The 22724-nt window shown below is 37.8% G+C and overlaps 1 protein-coding gene across 3 annotated transcripts in view; it reads right to left on the reverse strand.

Annotated features, from left to right (window-relative positions):
• Positions 1–22724, reverse strand: part of ATP8A2 (ATPase phospholipid transporting 8A2) — a 547249-nt gene that overhangs the window by 431954 nt on the left and 92571 nt on the right. For all 3 annotated transcript variants that reach the window (XM_023756696.1, XM_023756695.1, XM_023756697.1), the window contains 5 exons: positions 17757–17884; positions 16366–16443; positions 11948–12036; positions 9168–9212; positions 6609–6684 (listed from right to left, as the gene is read on the reverse strand). In XM_023756696.1, the coding sequence (XP_023612464.1) occupies positions 6609–6684; positions 9168–9212; positions 11948–12036; positions 16366–16443; positions 17757–17884 (416 nt within the window). The remainder of the gene's footprint in view (positions 1–6608; positions 6685–9167; positions 9213–11947; positions 12037–16365; positions 16444–17756; positions 17885–22724) is intronic.

Here is a 22724-nt window from a genome sequence, read left to right on the forward strand (position 1 = left end):
CCCTCCGCCGGGGCTACACGAAGTTTGGCAACTCTGTCTCCCTGCTGGGACGCTCCCCACCAGACACATCTCCAGGCGTTCCTGGTGGCTGAACATCCGGCATGCCTGCTCGGACTTCGCCCTCCACCAAGTGCACTGACTGCCCATCTGCCGTCCCCCAGCGTCCCACGCGAGACTGGAACCGGTGGGCGTGCTTGTGCACCTGCTGGTACAGCGGTTCCACCTCGCCGGCCCAGCCGGCCTGGCCCCGGCCTCCCCCGAACCCGACTCCTGCCCCCGAGCACATCCCTCCCGGATGCGAGGAGCCGAAATCTGCAGCCTGCTGGGTTGGGCTCTGTACTTGGTGCCTCTGCACATCCTACTCAGTCTCAATGCTCTTCTTTCTATGCGAGGAGTTGAAATCTGCAGTTTGTTGGGTTGGGCTCTGTACTTGGTGTCTCTGCACATCCTACTCAGTCTCAATGCTCTTCTTTCTTTCCTTCCAGTTGTAGAGCTTCCACTGGGCCAGCTTTCCCATGGTTCTGTATGATAGCTGTTTGTCCTATAGTTGGTAGTTTTGATGTTGTTGTGGGAGGCGGCATGCACAGGTCTGTACCTTACGCCGCCATCTTGGTTCTCCTGGGTCTGCTTCTTGAGTGTGTTTTCCATGGGTGCGAGGAGTTGAAGTCTGCAATTTGTTGGGTTAGGCTTCAAAAGCGCAGGTGGGTTTTTTTGTGCCACTGTCACAGTTTGGATGGGGATGTAAATTGAGTAGGGCGGGGTCTCAGGGAGTCACCGGGGTGGGGCAAATAGCAATGGCATCTCCACAGCTCCTGGCCTCTCTGGGACTCTGGGACTTCGTGTCCCCCAGTGCCAGCAAGCAGATGCGCGACAGAGCCTCCCTCGCTTTCCGACCACTGCCACCTCTCCCCATAGGGTCTGGTGCCTCATGATCCCGCCCGAACCAGCTCAGTGGATTTGAGAGTTTGTAAAAGTGCAGGCATTTCCTCTTGTGCCTCTGGCACAGTTTGGATGGGGATGTAAATTGAGTAGGGCGGGGTCTCAGGGAGCCGCCAGGGCGGAGCAAATAGCAATGGGGCATCTCCGCGGCTCCTCGCCCCTTGGACTCTGGGACTTCGCATCCCCCAGTGCCGGCGAGCAGCTGCGCGCCAGAGCCTCCCTCACTTTCCGACCGCTGCAAGGCCATGCCGCCTCTCCCCGTGGGGTCTGGGGCCTCAGAGACCCGCCCCGAGCAAGCCCAGGGGATTCGAAAGTTCATAACCCCTTCCGATTGAAAAAGCCGCGCATCCAGTTGCAGCCTGCCTGGCGCGCGACTCTGTACCTGTTTTTGGCACCTCTGTAGCTCCTACTCAGTCTCACTGCACTTCTTTCTTTCCTTCCAGTTGTAGAACTTCCACTGGGCCAACTTTCCCATGGTTCTGAATGGTGGTTGTTTGTCTTATAGTTGGTAGTTTCAATGATGTTGTGGGAGACAGCACGCACAGGTCTACACCCTACGCCGCCATCTTGGTTCCTCCCTTTCTGTCTCTTCAAGACTTATATTTTTGATATTTATTTTATATATTTAAATGCCATTTAACAAAGAAAAATCAACCAAAAAAATGAGTTCACGTGTCACCTCTGACACGCGTGTCATAGGTTCGCCATCACTGGGTTAGGGGCAAACAGGCAGGCAGGCAGGCGAGCAGTTGGGAGCCAGCAGTCCCAGATTGTGTGGGATCAAGCATAAACTGGCAGTCCGACATCCCCTGAGGGGTCCCAGATTGGAGAGGGTGCAGGCTGGGCTGAGGGACACACTCCCCATGCACAAATTTCGTGCACCGGGCTCTAGTAATGGAATAAACATAGAAATCAACTACAGTAAAAAGACTCAAAAACATTCAAACACATGGAGGCTAAATAGCATGCTATTAAACAATGAGTGGATTGCCAATGAGATCAAGAAAGAAATCAAGGGCCCTGGGTTTGTTTCCAGTCAAGGACACATACCTCAGTTATAAGTTCGATCCCTGGCCCTGCTCGGAGTATATGTGGGAGGCAGCCAATCAATGTGTCTATCTCACATCAATGTTTTGCTCTCTCTGTCACTCCCCATCCATTCCACTCTCTCTAACAAATCAATGGAAAAATATCCTTGTGTGAGGAATAAAACAAACAAACAAACAAACAAAAACAAAAGAAAAACAACTTCTTGGAAACAAATGAAAACGAAAAACAACCCCAAATCTATGGGACACAATGAAAGCAATCCTAAGAGTGCAGTTCATAGGACTACAGGCCTAACTCAAAATAACAAGAAAAATTTAATAATAAACTATTTAACCCTACAACTTAAAGAATTAGAAAGAGAATAACAAGAAAAGCCCAGAATAAGTAGAAGGAAGGAAATAATAAAGATTAGAGCAGAAATAAATGACATGGAGGCTAAAATAATAATAATAATAATAATAATAATAATAATAAACCAATGAAACTAAGAGTTGGTTCTTTGAAAATATAAACAAGATGGATGAACCATTAGCCAGACTCAGTAAGAAACAAAGAGAGAGGACCCAAATAAATAAAATCAGAAACAAAAGTGGTGAAGTAACTGACACCAGAGAAATACAAAGGATTATAAGAAAATACTATGAACAACTATATGCCAACAAACTGGACAACCTGGGTGAAATGGACAAATTCCTAAAAAAAAAATCCTATCTTCCAAAACGAAATCAGGAAGAATCAGAAACCTAAATAGGCCAACAACAACTGATGAAATTGAAGCAATAATAAATAAATAAATAAATAAATAAATAAACAAACAAACTAACTCACAATAAACAAAAACCCTGGTCCCTACAGCTTTGCAGGGGAGTTTTAACAAACGTTCAAAAAACAATTAACACCTATCCTCCTCAGACTATTCCAAGAAATCCAAAAGGAAGAAACATTTCCAAGTTCTTTTTATGAGGGCAACATTATCCTAATTCCAAAACCAGACAAAGACACTACAAAGAAAGAGAATTACAGGCCAATATCCCTGATGAACATAGATGCTAAAATCCTCAACAAAATATTAGCAAATCTTATCCAGCAATATATTAAAAAGATCATACACCATGACCAACTGGGATTTATTCCAGGGATGCAAGGCTGGTACAATATTTGCAAATCAATAAATGTGATACATCACATAAATATACTAAAAGACAGAAATTACATGATCATATCAATAGACACAGAAAAAGCATTCAATAAAATCCAACACCCATTTTTGATAAAACTTCTCAGCAAAGTGGGACTAGAAGAATCATATCTCAACATAATAAAGCCATATATGACAAACCAACAGCCAACGTCATACTCAATGGGCAAAAACTAAAACCATTTCCCCTAAGAACAAGAATAAGACAGGGATGTCTGCTTTTACCACTCTTTTTCAACATAGTGCTGGAAGTCTTAGCCACAGCGATCAGACAAGAAGAAGAAATAAAAGGCATCCAAATTGGAAGGGAAGAAGTAAAACTCTCATTATTCACAGATGACATAATTTTGTACATAGAAAACCCTAAAGACTCTGCCAAAAAAACCACTATTAGATTTAATAAATAAATTTGGCAATGCAGCAGGATACAAAATTAACACCCAGAATTCCATGGCATTTTTACACACCAATAATGAATTTTCAGAAGGAGAAACTAAGCAAACAATCCCATTTACTTTTGCAACAACAACAAAAAATTACCTAGAAATAAACGTAGCCAATAAGTTTATTGGTACTCCAAAAACTAAGGACCTTTTAAAAAGAGGTAGAAGATATAAACAAGTAGAAGAATATGCTATGTTCATGAATTTGTAGACTTAACATCATTAAAATGTTCATAGTACCTAAAGCAATCTATAGATTCAATGCAATCCCTATTAAAATACCAATGGCATATTTCACAGATCTAGAACAAATACTCCAAAAATTTATATGGAACTCAAAAAGACCTGGAATAGCTGCAGAAATCTTGATAAAGAAGAACAAAGTTGAAGGAATCACAATACCAGATCAAGTTATACTACAAAGCCACTGTAACCAAAACAGCCTGGTACTGACACAAGAACAGGCATATAGATCAATATGAAATAGAACAGACACCCCAGAGATCAACCCAAGACATTACACTCAATTAACATTTGATAAAGGAGGCAAGAGCATACAATGGAGTAAATACAGTCTCTTCAATAAATGATGTTGGAGGAAATTGGACAGATACATGCAAAAAATGAAACTAGACCACCAACTTGCAACATACACAAAAATAAACTCAAAGTGGATAAAAGGCTTAAATGTAGGTCATGAAACCATAAAAATCTTGGAAGAAATCATAGGCAGCAAAATCTCAGACATCTTCCCTAGCACTATGTTTACGGATACATCTCCAAGGGCAAGGGAAACTAAGGAGAAAATAAACAAATGGGACTACATCAAAATAAAAAGCTTCTGAACAGCAAAAGAAACCATCAACAAAAATGAAAAGGGCGCCCACTGTATGGGAGAACATATTTGACAATGATACATCTAATAAAGGGTTAATTTTTAAAATATATAAAAAACTCATATAACTTAACAAAAGACAAGTGATCCAATTAAAAAATGGGCAAAGTTCTTAAATAGATACTTCTCCAAAGCAGACATACAGATGGCCAAGAGATATTTTAAAAAATGCCCAGTCACTGATCATCAGATAGATGCAAATTAAAAGGACAATGAGGTACCACCTCATACCTGTCAGAATGGCTACCATCAACAAATTAACAAATAAGATAGAGAGGATGTAGAGAAAAGGGAACCCTAGAGAAAAGGGAATGCAGACTGGTGTAGCCATTATGGAAAACAGGATTGAGTTTCCTAAAAAAAAATTACATAGAGTACTGCCATTTGACCCTGTGACCCCACTTCTAGGAATATATCCCAAGAAACCCAAAACACCAATCACAAAGAATGTCCGAACCCCTATGTTCATAGCAGCACAATTTACAATAGCTAAGATCTGGAAAAAGCCCAACTGCTCATCAGTAGATGAGTGGATATAAAAGCTGTGGTACATTTACACCACGGAATACTATGAAGCTGTAAAAAAGAAGGATCTCTTACCCTTTGAGACAGCATGGAGGGACCTGGAGAGTATTATGCTAAGTGAAATAAGCCAGTCAGAGAAAGACAAGTATCACATGATCTCATTCATATGTGCAATTTAAAGAACATAATAAGCTGTTGAACAAAATAAATCCAGAGATATCGAACAATGGAACAGACTGTGGAATGTCAAAGGAACTGAGGGGAAGGATGTGTGGGTGGGAAGAGATCAACCAAAGAATTTGTATGCATATATGCATAACCCATGGACACAGACAATAGAGTGATGAAGGTCTGGGGCAGGGGGTGGAGGTGGGTTAGAAGAAGTCAATGGGGAAAAATGGGGGGGAATATGTAACACTTTCAACAATAAAATTTTTTTTAAATCCAAGAAATGGCCACATCAATGACTGTGGCATGAAGCATGGACCTCAGCAGTGTCCTCTGTGTAGTCTGGGACCACTTCAATAGCATCACCAGGGGCTGAGGCAGAATATCTGCATCCCAGCCCATGGATGTAGGTGTCTTACACACTCATATTTGAGAACCACTGCTAGGAAAGGTTTTAGCTTTAACCAATAGGCACTAACTGCAATAGAGAAAAGGAAATTTCCTTGCTGAAAATTTCAGAGAAAGCTTTAAATATACCTATCTCTTAATAAAATTTTGGAAAGTTAAAATTTTGATTTTGCTCAAGTTTACCTAATTTGAAAACTAAAATTTTATTCAGAAAAAAATTAATAATATTAGGTCTAATTTATACAGACCAAGCTGGTTATGAAATACTTTGATTATTGAATACTTTTCAAAGTTGTTATTTTTCAGAGTGTCCTTTAAAAACATAAATGTATGTGATACTGCAGTTAATTATGGTTTGTTAAATAGTTGAGATAATGTGATGTCATAATTAAGATTCAAACAAACTTAAAATAGAAGTCTCATTTCTACATTGTTTGCTGGGTAATCTTGGCCAAGTCAATCTTTCTATACAACTTCTTATTACATCTCTGGGGTGACTCAAGTGGTATAGGAAATACATATCAAATGTTTGGCACCGAGTAGAATCCTATAACTGCTACATGTTATTATATCTTACTTTTGTTTCTTAAATTATCCTAGTCAAAGGATATTGCAATTACTTTTCAAAATACATAACCTCATAGATTCATAACTGTGAAGAAATAGTACTATAGAAATGATAATAAAGAAATAAAGCAACAGAAATATGAAATGTTAGAGAATTCTATGGTAAAACTTGTTTTAATGTTGTGCTGCTTTATAACTTCACCACATATTTCAGTCAGGTTTACATTAACTTATAAAAAGTGCTAACCAGAAAGCATTTGTTCTAGATTACTTCCCTGAAGTACTAGCATCATAAAAGTGAGGCTGCATCTCTTCCCCATGCTCCAAATTGCAACTTTCAAGATACTACCCATATACATAAATAAAGGTACATCATAAGGTATTTTATGTCTCAAGCACAAAATGATGTCCTTACATGGTGGTCCTCCATGTTCTTTAAGAGCCTGGGATCATCAAAGTCACATGACTCACTAGGCGGACAAGACATCCGGCTGTGAAAGAGAATAGAAAATATTTATTCAAGTCAAAAGTTCCTTTAAGATAATTCAAAGGCAGTAAGACTCTGTCTTCAAGAAGAACCACACCTAAAAAGCCCACAGATCTATATTAAACTCTTAAAGATTTAGAATGCTATATATTATTTCAAACCTCAACAGGAAATTTTTAATACTATAAAATACTTTACATTTTTTATAACATTTTATAAACAGCAACATAGTTACAAGGAGAAGAAACAGGACAAAAATCAACATCTGACTGTCATTTTAGTTGGTCTCTGTATAACTTCTACTAAGAAAAACTTGTAAGAACTGCCTGCTCAACCTAGGAAAAATGGAGGAATTATTGCATTGTATCTATGCAACCACTTATGGCAAGGGCTCGGATATAGGAAAAAGAAGGAGGCAGATGATTATGAGAAAAGAAACCTAATATTATGGCTGTGTCCTAGTCCCTGAAACAGATGTGATATGCCAATTATATTCATGCATCTCCACTCCTTCAAGACAAAGACAATGGAAGAAGAGACAACAGCACAGTTGATGTCAGTCTGAACTCTGTATCAGAGTTTAATACTGCAGAGAAAACAGAAACCAATAGCCTGCAAAGGGAAGCACCTAAAATGCAAGCTGATGCCCCCAGCAAAACTGTGTGAAAGCTGAGGAAACGGCAGCAAGAGGTCCCTATGAGATAGATAAAGGGAAGGTGGAAACAGAGCGGGTTCCAAATCCACCTAAGCAAGGTTCATCCTCCAAGAACTCTCCCACAGCCCATGTAGTCAGGCAAGCTAAACCTTCTGCATCTAGAAATAAATGGGAGGTTTATCCTTTGGAGAGGTTAAATTAGAGTAGCCCTGAACATATATGCACCCTATGTTCATAGCAGCAAAATTTACAATAGCTAAGTTTTGGAAACAGCCTAAGTGCCCATCAGCAGATGAGTGGATTAAAAACCTGTGGTACATCTACACAATGGAATACTATGCTGCTGTAAACAAGAAAGAATTCTTACCATTTGCAACAGCATGGATAGACCTGGAGAGCATTATGCTAAGTGAAATAAGTCAGTTGGAGAAAGATAAATATCACATGATCTCACTCATTTGTGGAATATAATGAATAACATAAACTGATGAACAAAAATAGATCCAGAGACAGAGAAACATCGAACAGACCATCAAACTTCAGAGGGAAGGAAGGGGAGGGGGTGTAAGAGATTAACCAAAGGACTTACATGCATGCATATAAGCATAACCAATGGACACAGACACTAAGGGATGAGGGCATATGCTGGGGGGTGGGGGTGGCCAGAGAGAGGTCAATGGGGGGAAAAGGAGACATATGTAATACTATATGTAATGCTAAACAATAAAGAATCTTAAAAAAATTAACAGTAGCCCTGGACCCAGGGACACTGGACACACAGACAAGTAGGGTAGGGCATCCTCTCAAAACAGGAGTCTCAAGTGAAATCCGACATACACTGAAAGATACAATCACCAACCCTCTGCTTTCACTTAGCTCCCATAACAACTGCAGCCACATGTACAACCCTTGGCAAAAACGAAAGTATTCTTCTCATGAGAAGAAGACTGATCAGCTCATAAGAAAGACCCACACACTGACAACCAGGGATCCTCCAAGAAAATAATAGGTCCTGACTGATCATCCCACAGGGAAGCTAGTTAGTCATCAACCACATTGCTCCCGCCTCCCCACACATATACACACAGCCCTACTGATCAGTTTTGTTAGTATATAAATCTTAAAGCATGAGCAGACAACATCACTAGTCCAAGGGAAACAAAAAAGAGATACTACTTTATATTCATTGGAATGTGTTTTTTTTTAATTATTTCATTCATTAGCAAGTGGTTCAAAGATGTAGAAAAATTGTGCATTACTGGCAGGAGTGTAAAATGGGAGAGCTACTATAAAACACAGTTTGATGGTTCCTCAAAAAGTTTAATATAGAATAAGCACATGACCCAGCAATCCCACTTTTATGTACATACCCAAAATAATTGAAAGCAGAGATCCACTGTGTACCAATGTTCATAACAGCATTATTAACATCAGCCAAAAGGTGAAAATACCCCAAATGCCCATCAACAGATAAATGGGATAAACAAAATATGGTATATACATGCAAGGAAATATTATTCAGCCTTTAAAAGAAATAAAATTCTAATACCTGCTATATAACATGTATACTACAACCTTGAAGACATTATCCTAAGAGGTGGAAAGTGAGTGGGAAGTATTGGACCAAGGGCTCACTATTTTTTGTTTGTTAAAGCCTAGTAGTATCACTGGACTTTGAAAATCATATTCACAATTAAATTTTATTCTGATTTTCTCTTGAAATAACAAACATGCAACTTTTAATTACTAACTATTCAGGTAAGACATGAAAATATAGAATTGTTCCATAACATTTCCCACTAAAGGATCAAGACATGCTAGAATATACTTACCAGAAATCATCTGAGGATTGCTCTCTTATCAGTTCTGGAAAATGACTTCCAGAGAGAGAAAAAAAAACAGAGTGATCACCAAACTATGAGCAAACGACAGGCATTTTCACATAGAACATTCTCCAAAACAGATCATATATTAGGCCACAAAACAAGTCTTAATAAATTTAAGACTGAAATCATATCAAGCATTTTTAACAGAGAACTCAATTACAAGAAGAAAACTGGAAAAATCAGAAATATGAGAAGATAAAACAACATACTTCTGAATAACCAAAGGTTCAAAACGAAATCAATAGAAAAAAATTAAAAATACCTTGAGACAAAATAATATGAAAACATGTCAAAACTTATGGTATGCAGCCAAAAGTGGTTCTAAGAGGAAAATTCATGGGGATAAATGGCCACACATCAAGAAATAAGAAAACTTTTAAACAACCTAACTTTAGTCATCAAAGAACTAGAAAAAGAACAAATAAACCCCAAAGTTAGTAGAAGAAATAATAAAGACCAGGGAAGAAATAAATGAAAGACTAAAAAGACAAAAGAAAAGATCAATAAAACTAAGAGCTGGTTCAATTAAAAGAATGGGCAAATCTTTCACTAGATTCACACACACACACACACACACACACACACACACACACACACACACACAAAGGGAGATCTCAAAATCAGAAATGAAAGAGATATTATGATTGATAACATACAATCACAAAGGATCAAAAGAGACTACTATGTACAGCTATACACCAACAAATTGTATAATCTATAAAAAATGGATAAAACAATCTACCAAGACTGAATCATGAAGAAATAGAACATCTGAACAGATCCATTACTATTAAGGAGATTAAATTTAAAAAAACAAAAAAAAAAACAAAAACCTTCCAACAAACAAAAATTCCAGACCAGACAGCTTCACTGGTGAATTCTCCCAAACACTCAAAGAAAAATTAATACCAATCATTCTCAAATTCTTCCATAAATATAAAAGAAGAAAACATTTCCAAACTCATTTTCTGTTGCTAGCATTACCCAGATACCAAAACCAGACAAGGACACCACAAGAAAAGAAAATTATGACCACTATCCCTAATGAACATAGATCCTCAACAAAAATCCTTAACAAAATAGTCACAAATCAAATTCAATAATACATTAAAAGGATCAAACACCATAATCAAGTAAACTTTATTCCAGGGATGAAGATGATTCAACATATGCAAATCGATCAATGGGATACATTACAGTAAAAAAAATGAAGGATAAAAAATCATATGAACATCTCAAGAAGTGCAGAAAACACATTTGACAAAATTCAATATCCACTGATGATTAAAAATGCTCAAGCAGTGGGTGCAGAGGGAACATACCTCAACATAATAAAGGCCACATGTGATTAAGTCCATATCTAATATCATACTCAATAGTAAAAACTGAAAGCCTTTTTTCCTAAGAGCAGGAACAAGTCAGGATGTCCATTCTTACCACTTTTATTCAACATTGACAGGCAAGAAAAAGAAATAAAAGGCATCCAAATGAGAAAGAAGAAGTAAAACTCTATTTGCAGATGACATCATAAGAACTGAATACCCTAAAGACTCCACCAAAAACACTATGAGAACTAATAATCAAAATTAGTAAAGTTGCAGGACACAAATCAAACACAAAAATCTGTTGCATTTATATACATTAATAATGAACTATCAGAAAGATATATTAAGAAAACATCACTCCCTGGCTGGTGTGGCTCAGTTAGTTGGGGCTTCATCCTGTACACCAAAAGGTTGTGGGTTCGATTCCTGGCCAGGGCACATACTTACGTTGAAGGTTTGATCCGTGGGTCAGGGTGCATATGGGAGGCAAACAGTAGAAGTTTCTCTCTCACATCCATGGTTTTCTCTTTCTCTCTCCATTCCCCACTCTCCAAAATCATTTTTTAAAACATATCCTTGGGTGAGTATTTAAAATTTTTTAAAAGAAAGCATCACATTTACAATTGTATCAAAAAATACCTAAAACTATAATATATTAATGAAAGAAACTGAAAAAGGCACAAATAAATAGAAAGATAGTTCGTGCTTATGGATAAAAAGAATGTATATTATTAAAATGTCCATATTACCTGAAGAAATCTACAGATTCAATACAATCTCTACCAAAATGTCAATGGTATTTTTCATAGAAATAGAACAAACAATCCTAATATGTATGCGACTACAAAATAACCAAATTGCCAAAGCAATCTTGAGAAAGAAGAACAAAACCGGAGGCATCACGCTCTCTGATTTCAAACTATATTACAAAGCTATAGTAATTAAAGCAGTATGGTGTTGACATAAAAACAGATCAATGGAATAGAATAGAGAGCCCAGAAATACACCCACACATTTATGGTTAACTAATTTATTACAAAGGAGCCAAAAATAAACAATAGGGAAAGAACAGTCTCTTCAATAAGTGATTTTGGTAAACTTGAGAGCCACATGCAAAATAATAAAACTGGATCTTCTATCTTACACCATACACAAAAATTAATGGATTAAAGACTTGAACATAATACTTTAACTATAAAACTCCTAGAAAAAAAAAATAAGTGGTAACCTTAGTTCTTTGACATTGATCTTGGGAAGGATTTTTTGGGTTTGGCACTAAAAGCTTATACATATCTTTTCAAACTCTCAGAAAGTCAAAGTATTTGACTAAGCAGATAAAAATAAACTTATTTTGTTGGGAGAAAACAAATCAATTTTTCAATAAGTAATAAACACACTTACCCATAGGTTACTCCAGCAATGCTGCATTTCTTGAAGTTCATAATATTGCATGTAAGAGTTCCAGTTTTGTCAGAAAACAGGTATTTAACCTAAATCAAAGAATAAGAGAAACATACATACAGCAATAATATAATAAGATGCAAAAACCAATAAATAAAGTCTTTATGTTTTTCAAAATCTGTATAAATTTTCAAAGGTAAATTTCCTTCAATCAAGCAAAATATATTTTAGAATTGCATAGATATTATATATAACAATTATAATTAAATATTATTAAATTAATATATTCTAATGCTTAGACCATTTAAAAACGTTTTTCAATAGCTACTTATAGAGTCTAATTGTGTGGAAATGCACAAAGGAGACTCAGTAACAGCCCTGGAGCCATTATCCTATATAATAATAAGCCAGAGACCATAACAGCGTCACGACCATAATGACCATTAGATCAGAACCACCACAGCCCCTTGTCGGGCTGACCCCGTCCCCCAGCAAGCAGTTAGGGGTGATCAGGCAGGCATGCAGAGTGGTTAGGGGCGATCAGGTAGGCAGGCCAGCGGTTAGGGGTGATCAGGTAGGCACACGGCCCCTCACTGGGCTGGCCCCATCCCCAAGCAAGTGGTTAGGGGTGATCAGGCAGGCAGACAGAGTTGTTAGGGGTGATGAGGCAGGCCGACCAGTGGTTAGAGGCAATCAGGTAGGCAGATGGCCCCTCACAGGGCTGGCCCTGCCCCCCAGCAAGCAGTTAGGGGTGATCAGGTAGGTAGGCAAGTGGTCAGGGGTGATCTGGAAGGCAGGCAGAGGCAGTTAGTGGTGATCAGGCAGGCAGGCAGAGTGGTTATGGGTGATCAGGCAGGCAGGCAGAGAAGTTAGGGGCGATCAGGCAAGCAGGTAGAGTAGTTAGGGGTGATCAGGCAGGCAGGAGAGCAGTTAGGGGCATCAGGCAGGCAGGCAGAGGGGTTAGGGGCGATCAGGCAGGCAAGCAGGTGAGCGGTTAGGAGCCAGAGGTCCCAGATTGGAGACGGTGCAGGCCAGGCTGAGGGACACCCACCCCTGCACGAATTTCGTGCACCAGGCCTCTAGGAAATCTATAAGCATTTAAGTTCTGCCACAAGGCATCTCAAAGACACGTGTCATTTTTCAAGATATTCACATGATCTCATACAGTATCCTCTCCTAATGTCCAATATGTCAAGACAAGAAGCTCAGACTTTGGCAACCTTGAAATATCTCTTTTTAAGACTCCGTCTCCTAGCTGGGTTAAGAAGGCATATCCTGAGCAGCACAGAACAAACATCACGCTTCTCAGTCACTGTCACCATTAAGATCACATGAAGGCAGCATGGAACTGCTATAGATTACATAACTTTCCAAGATATGAAATTTTAGAGATTTAATGCATTAAACTCTCAATATACAAAGGTAAAAAGAAACTTCTGGAGGAGGCCAACAAGCCAACCATTTTCACATAAGTGCATAAAAAGAGGTGAACTCCCAATGTACATGTGCTGTGAGAACTATGTCCTCCCAGAGAAGAGAGAAAAGAACTCAGAAGGAGATAGTTCAGGTTCTGAATAATAATTAGTTGGTGGACTCTTGAAAAAGTCACCTCATCCTTCTTCGGCTCAGTTTCCACATCTATGAAAAAAAGTATTTGGCCAGAAGATATGTAACATCATTCTATGGGTAATATTCTGGGACATTATATTATGGATTGGTGAGGGGGGAGTAACTAACAGAATTGTCTCCAGTTTCTCAGTGGTTTTCCTTTTTTTAAATTAATGTTTAGGGAGGCGGGGGGAGAGAGAGAGGTGGGGGGAGGGAGAGATTTGTTGTTCCAATTATTTATGTACACATTGGTTGTTTCTTGTATATGCCCTGACCAGGGATAGAACCCACAACCCTGGAATATCAGGACAATGCTCAACCAACTGAGCTACCCCGCCAGGGCCCTTATGTGTTTTCTAAAGAGTGTTCATAACTGTTGCTGGATGCTGGATGTACTCCAGTGACCCCAAAGGGAAGCCATGTGTTTCTGTTTTATAAAAGAGGATTAATAACATGAATTGTACTCTGTATTTTTCTTAATTATACAATATTGTTATTTTTAAAGCAATTAAAAGGCATTTAAGTAAAGAAACATTTTTTTAAGAAAGATGATTAATGCTCCTAAAGAAATATAAAATTACATAGAAATAGAAAATTAGTATACTATAGGTAATTAATACTTTATAAATAAGTTTTTATATGAATTTTATATGCAGTAAGTCAAGGTATAAAAATTCCAGTAGAATCAGTCTTCTAATAAAGTGTTTCTGCCTTGTTTTTAAAGATTAAATTAAAATATTAAAAAATGAAAAATTTATAATAAGAAATTATCAAGATTTGCTATCACTCTGCCTACTGAATTTTAACTTATAAGTTCCAACTCAAAACTACTTCACCATGCAATTCCACTTGGGTATTTATCTGAAAAAATCCAAAACTAACTCAAAAACATATCTGCACCCCAATGTTCATGGAGCATTATTTACAATAGCCAAGATATGGAAGCAACCTAAGTGTCCATCAATAGACAAATGGATAAAGAATTGGTACATAGTGGGGGGGGGGGGCAAAGGGAGGATAAGGACACATATGCAATACCTTCATCAATAAAGGGGAAAAAAGGCCAGGCATTTAAAGACTGATCATAATTTAATTCCTGAGGCTAGAACAAAGTAATCAAATTATTTTTAAAAATTATTTTAAGAAAATCTGATTTTATCTGAATGTAAGGTAACATAAAATATAGAGATATGTTACCTTCATATGCAGACATTTTAATTAGTGATGAATCTATTCATAAATCTAATTAATATGTATAACACAATTATATCTGAGTACTATAGTAATAAAACAAATGAAATATAGTAATCTGACTTAAAGACTTGTACCTAGAGAAAGGTATATATTTTAAATAAATTTCCTTTTATAAAATAAACTAAGTGGTACATATATACATTGGAATATTATTCAGCCTTAAAAAATAATATAATTTATCTTGCCATTTGTGACAGCATGGATGGACCTAGAGGCTATTATGCTAAGTGAAATTAGTCAGACAGAGAAAGAAAAACAAACACCATATGATTTCACTTACATGTGGAATCTAAAAAATAAATGAACAAACGAAACAGAAACAAACTCATACATACAGAGAACAAATTGATGGTTGCCAGATGGGAGGTGGGTGGGTGGATGGGTGAAAAAGGTGAAGGAATTAAGAAATACTAATTGGCAGTTATAAAACAGTCATGGGGATGTAAGTACAGCATAGAGAATATAGTGAATAATATTGTAACCATGGTTAGTGTCAGATGAATACTAGACTAAGCAGGTTGATCACTTTGTAAGTTATATAAATATCTAGTCACTATGTTGTACACCAGAAATTAATATAATATTAAATGTCAATTGTAATTGAAAAATAAAATAAAATTACTTCCCCAGGCACCCAATAAGGATGAATAATCTCATACTAGTGCTTCTTGAGCATGTTCAATCCTTCAGGTCCAGTTCAATGGCACCTGAGAACAATGATATACTGAGCACTGTGCAAAATAACCAAAGACTTTGTCTCAGGCACATCCATACCCCATAATGGGCTTGAAAGTTTCAAGAGGAAAATAGACAATGCGTCACTATCATGTCTCTTATTTTATTGTATTTATGTTTGGGAAGATTGTTATGGGGACATAGAAAAGAGATGAACTAACTACCTGGAAAACTGGGGAAAAAATTCAAACAGAAGGTAAATTTAGTCTGATATATATAGCAACCAACTTATAGGGCAGTTGGGAGGTTTCAATAAGATGTATAAAGTGAAATTAAAATCTTTAATTGCAATGCATTCAAAAGAGGTAGTAGCTTGTAGTAATTTCAACATAAGAGGAAAACATAATGCAAAGCACAACTCAGTAAAGTAATTGGGATTCAGGGGGATGGTGGAAAAGACAATGGCTCCCTGGAATATTTCAGAAACAAAATCCGGAACATGTAAGAGATTTAACAGATACTTATCCTTCAAAAACCTATGTTTTGTAGGGTTAAACAATATCTGAGAATCTTAACCATTGTTCTCTCTACCATTTGCTCCTAACAATTTTAATAGTCCAAAAGAATACTGTGCTGTATTTTTGTACTAAATTTTTTGCAGGTACCTCCTAAGCGATAAGATCTATGCAAGCCTAAAAATGCAATTCAAAGCTGATTAACATTTATATTTAATAGTACTTTCAAACACTAAATAGCTCTTCAGACATCAAAACCACATTCATATAGAAGTAATTTTGCAAAAATCTCTCCATGGTTCTTCTAACACTAGTCTCCCCTCATACTCATGTCACCAATACCAAAGTTCCCAAAGAGGTTCTCACCTGACCAAGCTCTTCATTAAGGTTTGACGTCCTGGCCATAGCAGGAGTGTCATTTTCAATATAATACATATCTGTGTCCTGAGAGAGAGAAGAGTGGCCCTTCAGAAAATGTATAACATTAATCCTTCATTTAGATTAAAAATAGATACTATAAGTGCTAATTTTTAATTTTGGGTTAAAAATACCGTGGCGATTATTATAGAGAAGCACTGTGATACCAGGAGAAAACATGGTATTTATATACAGAAGATTTGGTTTCAAGATGAGCATTTCATGACCTAGACTAACTCATATTCTAAGCTCAGCTAATACCCAATTTACAGGATTATTATGAGGACCAAAAAATGTACACGACCCCCTCTACTCTTCAAATATCTGGTGACAGGAGACTTGACTTTGAATGGTAGGCACACAATGCAATACACAGATGATGTGTTATAGAACTGTACACTTGAAACCTATATAATTTTATTAACCAATGTCACTCCAGTAAATTTAATAAAATTTAAAAAATAATAATGAAAAATTTTTAAATGTCCATGAAAGCACCTGAGCTGCATATACAGGCTGCTGAAGTCAAGAGCTTAATGACAATGACAGTTCCTTAAAAATTCCACTTCTGCCCTAGCTGGTTTGGCTTAGTGGATAGAGAGTCAGCCCATGTCGGCCATGGACTGAAGGGTCCCAGGTTAGATTCTGGGCAAGGGCAATGTATCTCAGTTGCAGGTTCAACCCCTGGCCCTGGTCAGGGTGCATGCAGGAGGCAACCAATTGATGTGTCTCTCTCACATTGATGTTTCGCTCTCTGTCTCTCCCCTCCTTTCCACTCTCTCTAAAAATCAATGGAAAAATATCCTCTGGTGAGGATTAACAACAATAAATAAATAAATAAATAAATAAATAAATAAATAAATAAGTAAATAGTTCCACTTCCATGCTTAACAATGGAATCCAAGTTTACTGTCACCATGAGTTTTGATATTTAATAAACACTGATATAGAAACACCTAAGAGGCCTTTCCTCAGCACTAATGAAACTTCAAAACATAAACAGTTATAGCCACTTCATCCCTGCTCACCAGAGGATAAGCATCTGTTAAGCACTCTGCCCCCATTTTCTCACTTAATTCTTACAAGAACCCTTTGAATAGGTTCAAATGCCCCGCCCCCATTTCATTGATGGGGAGCTGAGATGTTAGATAACTAGTCACTGCTATCACTGGTTCAGGGACACCTTTGCCAGAGATCCCTGGCCAAATCATATTCATAAATTAGTTATATTATTCTTTTCTGGAAGCTCAAGTGAATGGCTAAGGTTCTGAGAGAGTATTAGAAATTGTGGTTGACATTTCTACAGTAGCTCAACTTTACAACTCTGCTGTGATACTCACCCAGTTTATAAAAAGGGCTTGAGTGTATTTCACAACCTCAAGAGTCACCAGCAGACTGATGGGGATAAGGTTGTTGTACAAGATGATGAATGTCAACAAGTTATATCCAAAATTATCTGAGTTTGTCTCTGTGGAAGAAAACCAGAATATCTGTATAGCTTTAGTTAGTCTCTACTAAGTTTCCTTTTATTTTATTATTTTGAAATTACTCTAAAAGATACACACACAAAAAAATTATTGGATTATGTGTACATTTAGACATTGGCGTTAAAATAGTTATTGAGATTGGGGGGATGAGGGGACATTGGGGGATAAGGACACATTTGTAATATTTTATTCAATAAAGGGAAAAAAATAGTTATTGAGCACCTGCTACATGGCACCAACTGTGAATACAAAGGCTACTAATATACAATCCTTTCCAATAAAGAACTGGCTTCTAATAGGAGGTTGTGGGTAGAAGAGTAAGCAGAAGCAGGCATGTCCCCCAATGTGACTGGCATCAGGTTACATCTGTTAAAGAGGTGTTCATAGGACATTGCAGAAGTGAGGACAGTCGGAGAAAAATAAATATCACATGATCTCACTCATATGTGGGATATGATGATCAACATAATTTGATGAACAAGAATAGATCCAGAGACAAATGGCAGGGGAGGGGGAGGAGAGTTAGAGAGCAACCAAAGGACTTGTATGCATGCATATTAACATAACCAATGGACACAGACACTGGGGCGATGGGGGCTTGCCTGGGGTAGGAATGGCTGGGGGAGGAGGGTCAATTGGGGAAAAAAGAGACATATGTAAAACTTTAGACAATAATAAAAAAAGACAATATAATTATATATTTTTATCCTTTCTTTTGGATTTAAAAACATGATGGCAAAAAATCATTAAAAATTACATTGGTGGATTTTTTATAAAGATATAATATATATGAGAGCACAAAGGAGTGAGGAGAGAATGAAGCTACATGAAGCAAAGAAATAACATACGCTGCTAACTCAAATCCACAGGAAGAAATGAAGTAAATAGGTTAATGTAAAATAACTGCAGAAGTTTATTTCTTTTTTTCCTTTTTGCTTCTTTAAAAGGCATAAGATTATATAAGTCAATAATTACAACACCGTAATTGGGTTGATAGGTAGATGCAATATATGACAAAAATAGCATAAAGCGGGGGAGGAGACGGATCTATATTAAAGGAAATTTTCTGTATTGTACTGGAATTATATTAGTACTAATCTGAAGTAGATGCTAATAAATTAAGACATACATTATAATCCCTAGAACAGTGATGGTGAACCTATGACATGCGTGTCATAGGTGACACACGAACTCATTTTGGGTGACAAGCATCGACAGAGACAAAAAATTGCATAATTCAAATATTTGTCTCTCGCAACGGCCAGAGTTGGGCATCACTCGAGTAATATTATTACTCACGTTACTCATGATCAATAATGCAATTCTAAAACCAGATGTAAACATGTACATCGGTGTTGCGTAGCAAAGATACATAGTGAAAACATCCAAGATACATTGTTCCAATATTGACATTAATATAAAAAGGTTAAGAATTGCACTATAGCCCTAACTGGTTTGGCTCAGTGGATAAAGCGTCAGCCTGCGGACTCAAGGGTCCCAGATTCGATTCCAGTCAAGGGCATGTACCTTGGTTGCAGGCACATCCCCAGTAGGGAGTGTGCAGGAGGCTGCTGATCGATGTTTCTCTCTCATCGATGTTTCTAACTCTCTATCCCTCTCCTTTCCTTTCTGTAAAAAAATCAATAAAATATATATTTTTTAAAAAATTAAAAAAAAGAATTGCACTATAAAGAGATTAATCTTTACTCATGACATTTTATTTTTACTCGAGTGACAAAATGCCCAACTCTGGAAACGGCCTCGTTATTGTCAACATGTGCCTCGGGTAAGCTTCCCGTGCGTTCGGGTGCGTTTGGCAAACAGACGCACTTGATCACCACGTTCATTAGGAGACAGGAGTGGGAGGGTTAGAAGAAAAAGATGTACAGTGCAACAGTGCTCGACGAGACATTCTGCGTGTCGGATAACTGATTACAGCACCATATATTTGTTGGTTATACATACTATCTTTGAATTGTTTTGCACCAGGAGTGAGTGCAACAACACTGCAAAAAGTTAATAGGTAAGAAACCTATCAACCTTTTATAAAAAACGCCGTAATTTATATTTATTTATTTTTGCAGCCTTGTGATGGAGAATCAAAAAAATAAGAAAGCAAGATTGAATGATAAAGGAAGTGGAAGTAGCAGTAGCTGACCCTTTCAAGACATATGGACCGAGATGTACGGGATTGTCAACAGAAACAACAGATCATTGTGCATACTGTGTAATGAAACGGTAGTAAGCAGAATGTGGAATGTAAAGAGACATTTTGAAACTAATCATTGTCAGCTCTTGAAAAAAAGTATCGATGAAAGGAAGGAATACATTTCTAGGCAGCTACACCTTTATAAAAGTCAATCAATTCCATCATTAAATTTGTAAGATGCTCTACAAATTTAACATCAGCAAGTTACTGTATTGCTCACTCCATAGCTCAGCATGGAAAAGCCCTCAGTGACGGAGAATTTATTAAGGAAACATTTCTAAGATGTGCACCAGCTCTATTTCACGATATGAAAAATAAAGATGATAGTATTAAAAGAATTTCTGAGTTACCACTCAGTAGAAATACTATCAAAGACAGAATAATAGATCTTAACAAAAACGTACAACATCAATTAAAAAAAGACTTAAATAGTTGTAAATATTTTTCGATTTCTCTTGATGAAACTACTGATGTCACAGCAAATGCTCGGTTGGCCATTATTGCTAGATATTCTGATGGTCTCACAATGAGAGAAGAGTTGATAAAGTTAGAATCAGTGCCAATAAGTACATCAGGAAATGAAATATGTAAGGTTGTTATAAGAACATTCAGTGACCTAAACATTGATATCTCTAAAATTGTGTCAGTCACGACAGATAGGGCACCAAATATGGTGGGAAAAAATGTGGGATTCCTGAAATTGTTTATGGAAGCTATTAGACATCCACTTGTACCTTTTCATTGCATTATCCATCAGGAGGTGTTGTGTGCCAAATCGGGATTCTCAGAATTGAATGATTTAATGTCAGTTGTAACAAAAATTGTGAATTTTATAGCTTCTCGACCCCTTCACAAGCGAGAATTTTCTGCACTTTTACAGGAAGTTGATTCAACCTATAGCGGACTACTGATGTTCAATAATGTGAGATGGCTGAGTCGAGGTAAAGTACTTGAGCAATTTGTGGAGTGCTTTGAAGAAATTACGGTATTTATTGAGAAGAAGGATTGGCAAACTTTCCTCAGATCAATGATCATAAGTGGGTCAGCAATTTGATGTTTTTTACAGATCTCTCTGTTCATATGAATGAACTGAACTTAAAATTACAAGGTTTTGGCAAAAGTATTGACGTTATGTTTGGATACATCAAATCTTTTGAAAGTTGCCCTAACCGGTTTGGCTCAGTGGATAGAGCGTCGGCCTGCGGACTGAAGGGTCCCAGGTTCGATTCCGGTCAAGGGCATGTACCTTGGTTGCGGGCACATCCCCAGTAGGAGGTGTGTAGGAGGCAGCTGATCGATGTTTCTCTCTCATCAATGTTTCTAACTCTCTATCCCTCTCCCTTCCTCTCTGTAAAAAATCAATAAAATATATTTAAAAAAAAAGAAAGTAAACTTAAAATTTTCAAGCGAGATATTGAAACTAAAACTTATAAGTATTTTCCTCGGATAAAAAAGTATTTCGAGAAGGCCACTACAACAAGTGTAATTGAGTCCATACTTATATACCAGAATATAGTAAACTCGTTATTTGAACAGTTCAGCAAAAGATTCGACCAATTTAGAAGCCTAGAACAGACCATTAAAATAATTAAGTATCCGGATGTAGTTGTTTACAGTACTTTGGAATTAAAGGATTTCCAATGGATGCAAATTGACGATTTAGAGATGCAACTTGCAGATTTTCAAGGTAGCATTTGGACTCATGTGTTTGTTGACTTAAGGTCGAAACTTGAAAATCTGGAACGAAATCGTTTGAATAATGAAGAAGAGTGCAACTACGAACAAGAAATTTTGAGAGCTTGGAACAGAGTACATGACACTTTTACCAACATAAAAAATCTAGCAATGGCTTTGCTAACAATTTTTTCATCAACTTATTTTTGTGAGACTTTGTTCTCAGCATCTCTACACTAATAAAAGAGAAACATGGTAATTGGCATACGACCGCTACCCTTCCCATTGGCTAATCAGCGTATCCTTATGCAAATTAACTGTCAGCCAAGATGGCGGCCGGCAGCCAGGCAGCTGGAAGCGAACGTGAGGCTTGCTTGCTCCCGTGACTGCGGACTCCAACGTTCCCAGCCTGACTTGCCGGCCTCTGAGCTGGCAGTTTGAAACATTCTAACAAATATAGCCGGCTGGGATCTCAGAGCTGAAGTTATACATTGTTTCGATTATAGAACTGCAAACAAACCAGCAGCGGAAGCCTCAGAGCTAGAGCCAGAGCTAAAGCTGGCCCAAAAGAAAAAAAAAAAAGAAAAAAAGGAGCAGTTGGGAGCTTCAATCAACAACTGCCAGCCTGAAAGCAGCCCTTAGCCCCTCACCCAGACTGGCCAGGCACCCCAGTGGGGACCCCCACCCTGAAGGGTGTGTGACCAGCTGCAAACAGCCATCATCCCCTCATCCAGGCTGGCCAGGCACCCCAGTGGGGACCCCCACCCTGATCCAGGACACCCTTCAGGGCAAACCAGCCAGCCCCCAGGCCTCTATCCTATATAGTAAAAGGGTAATATGCCTCCCAGCACCGGGATCAGCGGAGCCGTGAGGCCTCCTGGCACCAGATCAGCATGACAGGGAGCAGCGCCCAAACCCCCTGATCGCCCTGCGGCTCT

This window comes from Myotis lucifugus, unplaced genomic scaffold, assembly GCF_000147115.1.
Source record: "Myotis lucifugus unplaced genomic scaffold, Myoluc2.0 scaffold_98, whole genome shotgun sequence".
Lineage (NCBI taxonomy): Eukaryota > Metazoa > Chordata > Mammalia > Chiroptera > Vespertilionidae > Myotis > Myotis lucifugus.